The 15,415-nt window shown below is 33.5% G+C and overlaps 1 protein-coding gene across 1 annotated transcript in view; it reads left to right on the top strand.

The window, feature by feature from the left end:
- Positions 1-13,995: 13,995 nt before the first annotated feature.
- The window catches only part of LOC137638038 (uncharacterized), a 7,072-nt gene continuing 5,652 nt past the window's right edge, over positions 13,996-15,415 (top strand). Inside the window, exons 1-2 of the mRNA XM_068370128.1 lie at positions 13,996-14,070; positions 15,406-15,415. The exon at positions 15,406-15,415 is cut by the window's right edge and continues 156 nt beyond it. Of these exons, the coding sequence (XP_068226229.1) occupies positions 14,013-14,070; positions 15,406-15,415 (68 nt within the window). The 5' untranslated portion in view covers positions 13,996-14,012. The remainder of the gene's footprint in view (positions 14,071-15,405) is intronic.

Genomic DNA, 15,415 nt, shown 5'->3' with positions numbered 1-15,415 from the left:
TGAAACGGCAATGTCTAGAACCAGCGTAAGGTACTCAACTTAAAGTGGATGAATCTACAAACAAGTAAACCTGCAGTGGACTAGCTACGTGTATATATATATATATATATATATATATATATATATATATATATATATCATCATCATCATCTACGCCGATTGAGGCAAAGGGCCTCATACATAAACATATATATATATATATATATATATATATATATATGCAAACACTATAACAATATGGACACGTATTTAAAAATCAATCCATGCATGCACGCAAATGTGGATATGTTCGAATACACATCCATGCCAAATAACGAAATAAATCTAATCAAAAAACTTATGGGAAAGGATTTACTAAAAACCGATAAAACTCTTTTACAATACTCTTAATATACAAGATTTATACCCCACATTGAATCTTGAATATGTAACCAAGAAGAACTCAATGAACATATCCATTGTATAATTACAAATATTTACTATCTTCTTCTGACCTCTAGAAAACCACTAATCAACATTAACTCCTTCTTGACAAATCGATTTGCTTAATATCAATAGCCTCTTCTTAACTATCAGAAATTTGTAGATAAAATTCTGAATATCGTTTGGCAAGAGTTCTAATTTGATTGCATGTGTTATAAAATATGTTTCTTAAGAGTGATGCGTCTTCAATTCTATGGTTTATATGAATAGTTTATTATATGCAGGTCCTGTTACTTACCATGTTAATACAAACAAGTAAAAAACAAACAATTTATCAACCCAAACGTAAGAGTTAATGTTATTACATAAAGCTCAACATCAAACGCAATTTATAGCTGACACCGAAAACGAAATCAGACTTGAATCCACACTTTGTAACAGTTTAATAAAACGTGTGAAATGGATTGTGCAAAATACGGTGATCGATCAGTGTAATTTCAAAATCAGTGCTTTGATTTTTTAAAAATGACACATGCGTTGACATATCCTAGATGGGTCCTCCCTTTCTGTAGCGTTGATACTGCAAAGAACCTTGACAAGGATGACACTTGACATACACACACCTGCCAGCCTCAATTGCAACCAAACAAAATGCGGTATAATTTCCTTTGCGACAAATGAACAAACATACAACAACAATAAAAACCTATAACTTACCTTAAAATAAATCTTAACTAATCAATTGAACCAAAAATAAAAACATGGTGTAAAATTTCCTCCAAATATAAGATGAGTGTCACGTCATTTAGTTCAAGCATTAGGGTTTTATAGTGAACATATTTCAAATTATTCTCGAGAAGAGGAGAATAAATATGGCCTTATGAGAACCTAATGATGTCAAGACTTTCTTTTTTTTTTTTTTTTTTTTTTGGAGAATACAGAGGAGTTATTTCCCAAATAATACTGAGGAATTATTTCCGGGAAAATATCAAAATATAGTGCTTTTATATAGAACACCCTTTTCCTAGTGAAATTCAACAAATTTCACTTTAAAAGATCAAGAAATGTTTTTCTTTGAAATGAACAGAACAATTATGCGACTAATAGAGATATGAACTTTTCTTTGCGGATGATGAAAAAAGCAAACTTCATTTACACCAAGAAATACTAAATGGTGAACACTTTGATAATAAAATCGTCTTGTCAAATTCACTGATAAACACCTAGACATATTTAATTATATTAACATCTAGAAAAGCTAAAATTATAAAATCATTATAAATATTAAATTCACTCAACAAAAACTTAAAACTAAAACACAATAAAATTCATTTCCTACACAATAAACGCTGGAAGATGAATACATGACAAAGGAGGAGGGGATATTCAAGGATAATTCTATAACCATAAAATTAATGAAGAAATGGTCAAGGACCAAGATGAATGTATACTTATGGTAGAACGCATAACGAATGAATACACGACCACAGATGAATGCATAATCATGTATGAATGCCGGATCAAGCATGAATATACAACTTAATATAAATGCATAACCATGGAGAAACACTAAACATGAATGAATCCCTGGCCAAGATGAATGCATAATTATGAATGAATGCAGGACCAAGGTTTAATAAATGACCGAAAATGAAAGCATACCTAAGGATGAATGATGAACAAGAAAGAATATATAACAAAGACGAAAGTGTAACCATAAATGGATTAATAATTCAGGATGAATGAATGAATACACAACCATGAAAACATGTATGACCATAAACTAATTCATGACCAAGGGTAAATGTATGACTAAGGATGAACACATAATCATTAATGAATACATATGACCAAAGATGAATGCATAATAATGAATGAATACATATGACCAAAGATGAATGCATAATAATGAATGAATGCGGGACCAAGGTTGATTATACAACCTAAAATGAGTACATGGTCAAGGATAAATGTATAACCAAGGATGAGAGTTTAACCAAAGAACAAACCATAACCATGAATGAAATCATAACCAAGGAAGAATTCATAACCAACCTAAATGAAAAACTAATCTTTTCAAGAGACTTTATGGAATATGATCTTAACCATGGAACCTTTGGTTCGGTTTCTTGATAATCTGTAAGGAAGCAAAACAAGAGATTGACAATTTATTATAGAAAAAAAAAACATACCTTTGGCGCCCTTATCGGTGATGCGGCGACGACGACGAAGGAGATGGATTCTTAAGATTAACAGAAGGAAATAATTAAGTTGTTTAGGAAATTCATGCAATATCTATGGTTAAACCTGCGACAATTTTAACCCGAAAAAGCTGGCATTAAATATTATTTTTCAACCTGCTACTGCTAACATTTAATTCATATAGTGTATGAAGGAGGACATTTAACTTGATTCTCATCCCGCATGAAAGGGAATATTTAAGTAAACTCTTTTTAATATATGGAGACGGAAATTTGATTCAATTGGTTTCAACTTGTAAGAACGAACATTTTATTCTATTTCTCATCTTCGAGTCGAAAATTTAGGATATTAATTTCTTTTTAACTTACTTGAGTTGATTCTTTTAAATAAAATCTGTTTAATTCATGAAAGCTGATACTTAATTATTTTAACCTATGAAGGCCTACATCTATATAAGGAATTCTCTTCACGAAAAGGACTGAAGAGACCTACAATAGGAATAGGAATCTAGATGATATATGTATATATATAAATATATATATATATATATATATATATATATATATATATATATATATATATATATATATATATATATACATATATATGTGTATATATAAGTTGTATACTAACTTTTTTCTCTAATTCTACCAAAATGAGATAATGCAGCATATTTTTCTTTCATTGCGAATCCTCAAATTTCTACTAAAATGCAAGTACAGCAATACTTAATTTCATCCTGAAAGTCCTCTAACTTCAATTTTACTATAACATGAGTTAAATCATAACTTTAAATAAATGTGAGAAAAAAAATTAATTTACGGGGTAGGACTCACTTAGTAATGGATACTTAAATACAAATATTTTTTCATTATTTTACACGGTTGTTTATCATAATCAATCAATTCAAACTAATATGACAGTGGAAAGGAAGAGCACATGATGTTCGAATTATGTTCATACAGGCCAGCAAAAATTACTTCTGAAAGAGTATACTTTTATGTCTAAGTTTCATTATCATAAAAGAAATTAAGCGAATTCACAACTTTTATTAAACTCCTTGTTGATCTTAAGAATCCTTACCCAGCAATGGATACGAGCCAAGATAATTCAAGTAGTTAACTAACGATATATAATGTATGTTTATATTTACGTGCAATATATATATATATATATATATATATATATATATATATATATACATATATATATATATATATATATATATATATATATATATATATATGCACACACAAAAACGTGTTTTATGATTAATACATGTAGATACATATGCATAAAATATATATGTATGTTAATATGTATACACAGGCTACAGTATATATACCCATATATATGATCTATATATATATATATATATATATATATATATATATATATATATATATATATATATATATATATATATATATATATATATATAAAACAAATACAACCATGAGGCATAATTTCAATAAAAAATAGAACTGGAAAAATAAATAAGTATACAACAGTCCACTGTTAAATATGCGCAGGCTACGTATGAATACCGCTTATATATAAATAAATAGCAGACACAAAACATTGCTTATATACAAATACATAGCAGAAAAAATATTGCTCATATAGAAATGCATAGCAGACAAAATATTGCTTATATATAAATACATAGCAGAAACAAATTATTGCTTGTTCATAAATACATAGCAGACACAAACGATTGTTTATATATAAATGCATAGCAAAAATAAAATATTGTTTATATGTAAATGCATAGCAGATACAAAATACTGCTTATATATAAATGAATAGCAGGCAAAAAAATATTGCTTATACATAAATACATGGCAGACACTAAAAAATATCAAACAATATTTCTAAAATCAAAAACTAAACTACTACCACATAAAAATCATAGTCTAGTATCTACATATATTCCACTTTCAAAAGAGGGGAGAACCATAAAAGAAAATTATCTTGGCTCGTAAACAAATGCGGGTACCCTTACCTGTTCAGCACCTGTAATGAGAAAATTGAAAATATATTTTAGTACAGGTTTAAAGATGCATCTTCTAGATAAAATGTTTAAAAAAAAATACAATGCGGTCGATTTACTACAACCTGAAGTATAAAGATTAACTATTAATTAGGAGTGTTACAATCATACACAACCCTGTTCCATCTATCATTCTTCGTATGTCAAAGAAAATCTTCATAGTCAAAAGAAATGTAGAGATAGATTGGTGCGCGTGCATATGTATGCATGCATGTTTGTAAGAGTAAATATACCGTTACCCAGAGTCTCATAGCGATATTCTGGTCACCCAAACAACCTCTCGTGCACGGTAGAAAAACGGCACTTTATCTTTAAAACACAATAATAACTAATAATGGACATTGTAAGCCGACAATTCAGATGATACAAATGGTTCTGTTTTCCTCCAATTGTTTACCAGGTGGGTAGGAACATATATGCATTGTACTTGTGTACCTTATTAGATGTAAATACTTCTCTCTACATTTCCGCTCTCAAGGAGTGACTTTGTCAGTTTGTGTAAATAAACCAGTAAATTTCAGCCAGCGTTTCTGTCCAAATCATGACCAGCAAATTGGTAATCTCGAAGTGACTGAAGATGCCCGACACCACTAGCTCTGCAGACGAAATTACTGCCAATGCCTTCTTTCCCTTGGTCACTTGCTTCATTTTATAACGCACAACCCAGAGGCCTGGTACGTTAGGGCAAAAGCTATCTTCAGGTCAAAGATTACATCATCGTCACGAAAAGCTGAAACGTTGCGCAAATGCCTACCCAATTACGTCTTTGAACAAACATTAAAAGGATTAACAGAATCAGACACCAGCCCTCAAAGCCAAAAAATTCCTGGACACCTTAGTAATGGCAATAGGAGATCAACGGGCCTCACAATCTACAAGGAACTCCATCGACTAGTAACAATACCTACAACTGACACCTAACAAGAAACAACTCTGGATTTAGTGTGCAATGCATCCGCCATGCCCCTCAAGGATTTCACCTGGCCCAGACATCAGCAGAGCTCACTCAACCACCCGTACGCGTGGCCGGCACACATACTCAACCTATAATGATAAAGAGACGATGGCAAGTCAGATTCTCTCATTGCTCCCATACTCCGTTCAAGGAACAACAAGCGTTTTATCAACCAGCCAGAGAATACAGCCCAACAAACCTTTGTTTCTTCCATTGGAAATTTTGTATTAGAGGCAAAAAGTGTGAGCACAGGTGCCCGCTGTCAAAAAGCATACTAACCCAACAGCTGTAGGCGATGGTCAGATTGATTGCCTTATATATGGAAAAGAGGATGACTTTTGGTGTCTTTTTTTTTCCAGGTACGAAAAATTACCTTTGTGTTTCTACATCTATAATGAGATGTCCAACACGAAATTAATCATCGATATGGGCACATATAAATCGTTCACCCCTAAAATTGTGCAGAACGACTATGTTTACAAGAGTATAAAAGGGACATAATTAATCTCGAAGTAACTATGAGGCAACTGAAGTTACCAAGACTCACTTAAGTGACCTACCTCTAATTTCATAAAGGTTGGTAGAAATTCTTCAGTCGTCAGATTTGTGTGACTGTCAGATGTATGAGGAAAGACATTTTAATTAATATGAACATACCAATAGGGCCATATAAATGACACATCTGTCAAACTTTCGAATGCAGACACCATAGTTAGGAAGACATAATGAAATAAAGCTATATCTCCATTATTTATCAAGATAATCATGTGAAACTTCTTGCGGCGTTATTACAATATGACTTCCTCTACAACCACCAAGTAACACTTCTTGATGGCTGAAAAATAAATTTCATGAAAAATCATGGTGGCTAAATCGGATATCATACCCAGAGATAGCAGCAAACAGATGGATGACAAAGACCAGCAGCACCTCTGGCCAGAAAGTCCCATCCTGACGTGAAGGGATTTTGTCACAGATGACGGAAAAACACCATTATTATTATTATTATTATTATCATTATTATTATTATTATTATTATTATTATTATTATTATTATTATTATTATTATTATTATTATTATTATTATTATTATTATTATTACTTGCTAAGCTACCAATCCTAGTTGGAAAAGAAGCATGCTAAAAGCCCACAGGCTCCAACAGGGAAAGTAGCCTATGAGAAGAATACGGTTAGCTTCCATATTAAGCAAGTTTATCCTTCGCAATTTCACTTGATTGCGACACAGAAAACCACACAATCTATCAAATAAATCAAATAACCACGAGAAATACTCTTGCGGTGGGACAAATTCAAACACCCAGTGTTCCTTTGCACTTTGCTAGCTTTGCGCCACTTCCCTCTCCGCTCCCTTCTCCCTCTGACTTATCACCAGAGTTGCCATTTCAGCACCTTTTACACTAGATTTGATGCATTTCTGGCGAATTTATCATGTTCTACTATCTAGCACGGTTTCGCTACTTTTACACTATCACGAAATATAGTGCTTTACCAGCTGATAGTATATAATATGATAAACTGGTTGCCTTCCAGAGTCTTTCTCTCTAACTTGACTTATTGAAACAATTTCAGCTTCATCATTGTTATATCTTAAAAAAGGATTTAGCACTTTTTGGAAGTTTATGTAGTTCATAGAGTATTCAACATAAGAAATGGAAACCTTGCTCGTCAGTCTTACACCGTTTCTCCTGCGTGAAAATGTCCAGCTTCTGTCCATTTTGAGCAGAATTATTTTTTCATGTAAAAAGTTATGTATTTGTATACAGTACAGTAGTACATACTGTACTCCTGGACATTGTTTATATTTATGTACTACAGTAATATACTGTAGATATGTGATTTCCTACAATACTGCGCAAGAGACAACATCAACGATATCAGGAGTTGCGTCATGCTTCAAGACTGCGTAGAACTTTGTACGAAAATGGTTAGTGGTCGCTGTATAAAATATGTATACTTAGTTAATCTTAAATTGTATACATATTGTACAGTACAGAATTACAGTAATGTATAGTATTATTATAAATGTGGGCTATGTGCGTGATGAATCAAGTCATTCGAATTAAAGTAGCAAACAATTTACAGAACAGTTAAATTTTACTGTAGTGATAGTATACTGTACATATATTACAGTGATGTACACTACAGTATCAGTGAGTGTTATACAGTATTACTTGATAGGAATAACAGAGTTTTGTTGTTACACTGTAAGTGTATGATGACTACTTGGTAAAATCATAGTTCTGGTCAGGGCAACGACTACTGCAATGTTGCTCATTGTACTGTAGCCTTACTCTGTCCAATACATAGTGTACACGTGAGCACATGAACTGTGAGGTTACTGATTTAATTACAAATTACATATACTAAGATAGAAAACAAGTAAAAACAATATTAAGCAGTACTAATGTGTTGAATATCTAAGCATAGGCGATGGACAGTGTGTTGTTAGGTTAGATTAAGAGTTATTCCACCCAAAGGCACCAAATTTCCGAGAAATCGCGCTTTTTGTGCCTGTCTGTTACCTAACCTTCACAAAGAGAGGGAGCCGACTGTACCGGACGTCCATGCTCCTATCTTCCATTGGTTTTAAGGAGCAAGGCTTTCAACCTCGCCAATAATCTATCACACCCTACATGTCATTCCACATCCTGCATTCAAACAAAATGATAGATTTAGAGGGCAATGAAGATGCATCAAGAACTAGCGCATGTTTCCCCCACCAGACATCAAAGATCACAAAATACAAAGAATCTGGGATAGGGGAATTCAAGACAACTGATTGCGGTCTCGCTTACATTCACATCAACATTGTGGGACTAATAAATCCCTCCATCCAACATACTAGATGACCTGAGGTAGCACCTGCCAAACAGCAGACGGCAGAAAGCTATGCAAAATCTCTAATCAAATGGGTCAGCAAAGACAGTTCCTCAAAACATAACCAGTGATAGAGTGGCTAATTTCACATCAGCCCTGTGGAGTTCCCTCGCCATCAGCCTTGAGACATAATTAAACCATACAATGGCGTACAACCTAGAAGCAAATAGCATGATCAAACGTTTCTATCTCTCCCTTAAAGCAGCGCTCACCACCAATTATCTTGATGAAAGGTGGAAAAATTATTTACCATAGATCATTTTATCAAGACTGAGAACACCCCAACACTGGTGGAGGCATTATACAGACAATCATTGGGGATACCCAGAGACTTATCTCAAGATCCAAGTAGACCCATCATTCTTTAAATGTCCATAAAGCAAAGAAGAAACTTTTCCATCATGAAAAACATACCTCTCAGCAAAGAAATTTTACGTACTCGCAAACTAGAACATACCAAATATGCATTTGTGAGAATAGACTCACATAGACAATCCCGTCATCCGCATTCTCGGGATCTTATCACATATTACAGAAGAAACAGAATTGCTAAGAAATGTCGGTGGAAGGCAAAACTACCCAGGTATTAATAAACAGGCTTAAACCAGCATATACCCATGGGGATGCTTCAGGCACTCAAGAGTTTTTTTGTTTTTTTGGGGGGGAGGGGGGCAGGGAGAAGTATTGTAAGTATATTACACAGCCTTTCCACACATTTGCCAGGTGTGAAGAAGTACACCTGGATTATTACTGTGTACTTTTTTGCATACAAATATTTCTTTCTACCCTTCCGCTTGCAAGGGGTGGATTTGTGCAAGATGTGTGTGTAAATAAACCAGTTAATCCGAGCAAGCATTCCCATCCAAACCATGACCAGTAAAGTATAATGAATGGTATTTTCCCTTCTAGAAAACTTCCGATTTACTGGACAGGCAGTTGAAAACAGAAACTTCAAGAATTTGGATATATCTATTACGATTAAACATGCTTTCGGTAGACCATCTTTCACATCGTCAAGTCTAAAACATAAGGGTGTCAGTCATCAAACTGGATGCATTATCATGACCCAAAGTTTCTTTACCCCCCCCCCCCCATTGTCAGAAAGTCGAAGCCACCAGTTTAGAACTGGTCATGGAACGTATGTTGAGGTGCGTTCACAGCATGAAGTCGGATCACAATTACAGATTACTGCTCTCTCTCTCTCTCTCTCTCTCTCTCTCTCTCTCTCTCTCTCTCTCTCTCTCTCTCTCTCTCTCTCTCTCTCTCTATATATATATATATATATATATATCATCATCATCATCATCAGCCATAACTGCAGGACAAAGGCCTCAGACATGATCCTCCACTAGTACCTATTTATGGTCTTTCTATGCCAGTCTATATCCACAAATTTTCTTAGTCCGTCATCCATCATCTTTTCTTCATCCCCCCTGCTTCTTTTGCTATCTCTAAGGACCCATTCTGTTATTCTTAGTTTACATCTATTATCTGTCATTCTCATTATATGTCCTGCCAATGTCCACTTATTTTACTTACATGTTGTTAGAATATCCTCTACATTAGTTTACTCTGGTATCCAAATTAATTTTTCTGTCTCTCAATGTTATTCTCATCATTTTTTCCCGTAGCTTTTTGAGGTACAACTAGTTTATGTTCTAAGGCTTTAGTAATGTTCCAAGTTTCTGATGCCTAAATTAACACTGGTAGGACCATCTCATTCAATACTTTTCTTTTTAAAGAAAGTGGTATTATACTTCTCATAATCCCATTTTGTTTACCAAAAGCCTTCTATACCACAATTATCCTTCTTTTAATTTCGGTCTAATGACTTAGAGAAACACTTACCGTGTGTCCTAAGCACGTCCTAGATACAGATGGTTTCAAATTATTGGAACCTAAATATATGTCTACTGTAGACTCCAGAACCTTAATATACGGCCCCGAGACTATACAATAAGCTCTCACTAGACATCCGAAAGAATGAAGATAAGGATTACAAGAGGAAATGAAGACCTCCTTGTTCTACGAGTGCTTCGATATAATAGGGTTGATTTGACAATAAACGTGCCATATGCGGTGTGAAATGTTAAATGCTTTCGAACGAACAGGATAAAATGACTGCGGAGGTCCTGTAGAGTAGGTTTCCCCTGCTTTATAAGACCAGAAAAGCAGCCCTTAAAGTAAAGTATATTTATTAACAATCTCTAAGATTCGCCCGTAACACTTCCTTGGTGTCTGTATTTTCACTGAACATTATCTTAATTTTACTCATATCAATTTTCAGTCCTACGTTTCTGCTTTCTCTGTTCCAATCTTCTATCATTATGTGCACTTCATCATGATTTTCTAAACAGAACTAGATCATCTGTAAATCTTGAGTTGTTAAGGTATTCCCATTAATGTTGATTCCTACATTTTCCCAGTCTAAATTTATAAGAACTTCAAGGCAAGCTCTCTGTGTGTGTGTATGTGTGTGTGTGTGTATATATATATATATATATATATATATATATATATATATATATATATATATATATATATATATATATAATTTTTGACCTCGATGTTGTTTATGAAGCCATTTTATTGTATCAGCATTAAGTATAATCAAACGACTTCCTTTCCCTATTGACTGTCGTACTCTGGTGGCTTTACGAAATTATGTAACATTGTGTCTATGCAACATTTTCGAACTGTAATTTAAATTCTGGATACTTAATTGGTAAGGTCTTTGCCTGGTGATTGCCAGAATGGGTTCGAGTCCCACTTAAACTCGTTAGTTTCTTTGGTCACTGCAATCTCACCATCCTTCTGAGCTAAGAAAGTGGGTTTGGGGGAGCCTACAGTTCTATTTCTGAGTCATCAGTAGACATTGCTTGGCCCTCCTTGGTCCTAGCTTGGGTGGAGAGAGGGCTTGGGGGCTGATCATATGGTCAGTCTCTAGACAATGTCCTGCTAGACAAGGCAATATCACTGCCCCTTTCCTCTGCCATTAATGGGTAGCCTTTAAACCTTTAAAGGACTGCGAGCTGCTACAACAACAATCCTCTCTATTAATAATTTGAGCCACAAACCTCGGCATATTTGAACCCTATCGCCTTACAAAATCTTATGGAGAAAGGTTCTGCCGTCACTAAAGGAAGTTTTTTCCTTCAGTTTAGGACTTCACGCCAACCACTGTAACATGGAAAAAAAAAGCTGTCGCATATCATAGAATTTAAACAAATAGTGGTTACAATCCTAAATATTAACAAACGTGTTACTATTTAGCTAGCTTTAGAATATACAAAACATTAACAGTGAGAGAGAGAGAGAGAGAGAGAGAGAGAGAGAGAGAGAGAGAGAGAGAGAGAGAGAGAGAGAGAGGGGGGGGGGGCCTTGTTCGAAGGTTGATTTGATGGCATGGCTAGAGGTGAACGACCTTACCAGAATACTATTTTAATGATAACTTCCTAGAAGAATTTTCAATAGTGTTAGTTTTCTTTTTTCCATTATCATTCAGTATTATCAAAATATGGACCTTAATAGTTTAATTTCTAGCCTATAACATCATTGGACTTCCCTTTAGCATGCACCAGTCTATTTCCATCAATAATTACCTATCAGAAGGGAAAAAAATATGAATTAATTTCAAATTGAGTACAAATTTTCCAGAATTTCGTCATATTTCAGTGGATTAGTTTGTTTACATTTAAATGGAAAATGTGTTTACTTGTCCTTGGAAGTTGTTTGGTTCAAAAGATATCCCACTTTTTAATGCTTCTCAGTTTTGCATCAACATATCAAATACTTGTAATAAAGACTAAAACCGAACCCATTACCTGGCAAAATGGGAAAATATACATATCATAGATTTAACCACATTAGCTGCCATTAAAATCTACTAGGTGCACATGGACCCCTTCTTCCCGCTAGACCATATGAATTATCTTAATTTCTAAATTTTCGCCCAATAACCTAATACTGTGTTGTGTTTTTGCTTTTGTACTTTTATGTTATGTGAATGCATGAGTTTATACTGGAAGGACCATCTGATTGAATACTTTTCTTTTTTGAGTTTGCTATTTTAATTTTAATAATCTCGTTCACCGAATGCTCTCAACTTCATGCTTATCCTCTTAATACGATCCCATGTCCTGGGGAAAACCTATCATCTATTCTATTTCGGCTTATTTCTATGTGCTCTGTGAACTATTTTATTAATTTTCATGTTATTTCTATGTATAATTGTTTTGACTGTATTTTTAGACTTAGCTATATAATTTAAATTATTTTGAAGAAGTTATGATTCTTGCCTCATACGAATATACTTTATGGATTTAACAAATTTGTATCTATTAATTTGCTTTAATGTTCATGTTTTACACTGGTGATGGAAATGAGGATTTCCAAGAAATTTGATTGATCATAATAAATATTAGACTGAAATGTTCAAGTTGTGCTTTCAATTGCATTTCACAAAAAGAACATGCAGTCGTTTCTAGTTCACTGTAGGATAAATGCCTCGGACGTGTCAATTTATATCTGGGGTTTGGGCAATTTTCATCACCACGCTGGCCACTGTAGATTGGTGATGGTGGAAGATCTTAGTCTGATCGCTCACAACAAACCAACCTAATATTGGTGGGTCTGACTAGTTCAGCTTTGCTGATTTTGCTGATCACGGCGATAGACAAACCCTTTCAAAACGTCAAGGTATCCCCACTCAGAAAGATGTAGTGTGTGTGTGTATATATATATATATATATATATATATATATATATATATATATATATATATATATCACAGGCTATATATGCACAGTATATATGACTTATATGTATATAGATACATAACATTTGAATATTCATGTGTATATATATATATACATATATATATATACATATATATATAATATATATATATATATATATATATATATATATATGTACATTTTCAGATTAACATGACATTTTTACGCATTATGAAAATAAAGATATCGACGCTATTGACCTCATATGAGGAAAAAAAATAATGCAAACAACACAGTGAAATGTGTATTTGCTATTCACAGATAAATGGTACTCCCTAAGCAGCAAGAGCAAGTCACGTTTCTTTTGAGAAAAAAAAAAAAAAAAAAAAAAACATATGGTCATATTTCCATAACTCTGGGATTCTCGAGATAGCGCTGTAAAGTTATCAATTACTTGAAAAATAAAAGTAAAACTGACTCAAATTTCTCATTATTTCAAAATAAAATTTTACTGTGGCAACCATCTGACAAACTGACCATTAAAATTACTAAAGACTAACAATATATAAACATAATCCCATAACTATAGTGATAAACTCACTTCAGAAAATACAACTGATAAGTCATTATCATTTCCTACACCTCAATGGTTTACGTGGCAAAAACAACAACGGAACCCTTTATAAGGAAGAGGATCACAAGGAACTATCATTAATTCCTTAGAGAACTTCAACACAACAACAACATGAAGACAGTTCTGTTGGCATGTTTGAGCTTTGCCGCCGTGGCTGCCTTCCCTGAAGGTAAGTTGTATGAAGTCAAAATTATGCAGTGCAGCCTGAGGAAGAAAATTCACAACAGTCTCACTTTTTAAAAATAATTCTTATAATAAACCAGTGTGTATATTATATATATATATATATGCACACATACATATACAGTATATATGCATAATTTGTAAATATATGATTAATGTATATACTGTATTGTATATATAATACATAAACATATATATATATATATATATATCTGTGTATATGTTCATAGATATATATATACACACACACACACACACACACACACACACATATATATATATATATATATATATATATATATATATATATATATATATATATATATATATATACACACGCACCATTTTCGATCTTTATCATTTTGACTAAGCTATGTTTAGGATATAGTGCACAATTTAGAATCCCAAACGTTCTAAACATAAAACCAATTCAAAAAGACCTATACAGATATAATTCTATAAACCCACAAACACAGACACACATACAGGACAGAGCCCACACAATACCCCAAGAAAGAAGATATCTGAACAAAAAACTTAAAGACTTTTCTCACGAATATTAAATCTGCAGCACTACCAAAACATCTTTATGAAATACTACCGTATGGGTAGTCGGTTGGTCAGGCACCAGCCACTCGTTGAGACACTACCGCTAGTGTGTTATGAGGTTCTTTGACTAGCCACACAGTACTACATTGGATCCTTCTCCACGGTTACGGTTCATTTTCCCTTTGCCTACATATACACCGAATATTCTGGCCTATTCTTTATATATACTCCTCAGTCCTCATACACCTGACAACATTGAGATTACCAAACAAATTTTCTTCTCTCAAGGGATATCTATTGTACTGTAATTATTCAGTGGCTACTTTCCTCTTGGTAAGGGCTAAAGAGACTCTTTATCTATGGCAAGAAGCTCTTCTAGGAGAAGGACACTCCAAAATCAAACCATTGTACTCTAGTTTTGGGTAGTGCCATAGCCTCTGTACCATGGTCTTCCACTGTCTTGAATAAGAAATCTCTTGCTTGAGGGTACACTCGGGCAAAATATTCTATCATTTCTCTTCCTCTTATTATATGGGAAATATTTATTTTAATGTTGTTGCTTTTCTAAAAATATATCTATTTTTCCTTGTTTCCTTTCCTCACTGGGCTATTGTCCCTGTTGGAGCCCCTGGGCTTATAGCATCTTGCTTTTCCAACTAAGGGTGTAGCTTAGCAAGTAGTAGTAGTAGTAGTAGTAGTAGTAGTAGTAATAATAATAATAATAATAATAATAATAATAATAGCAACCTCAATCGTTTTTAATCTCTCCCAGCATCCAGCAT

Source organism: Palaemon carinicauda, chromosome 3, assembly GCF_036898095.1.
Source record: "Palaemon carinicauda isolate YSFRI2023 chromosome 3, ASM3689809v2, whole genome shotgun sequence".
NCBI classification, from domain to species: Eukaryota; Metazoa; Arthropoda; class Malacostraca; order Decapoda; family Palaemonidae; genus Palaemon; species Palaemon carinicauda.
The sequence above is the reverse complement of the archived record's forward strand: the minus strand, read 5'-3'. Positions and strand labels throughout refer to the sequence as shown.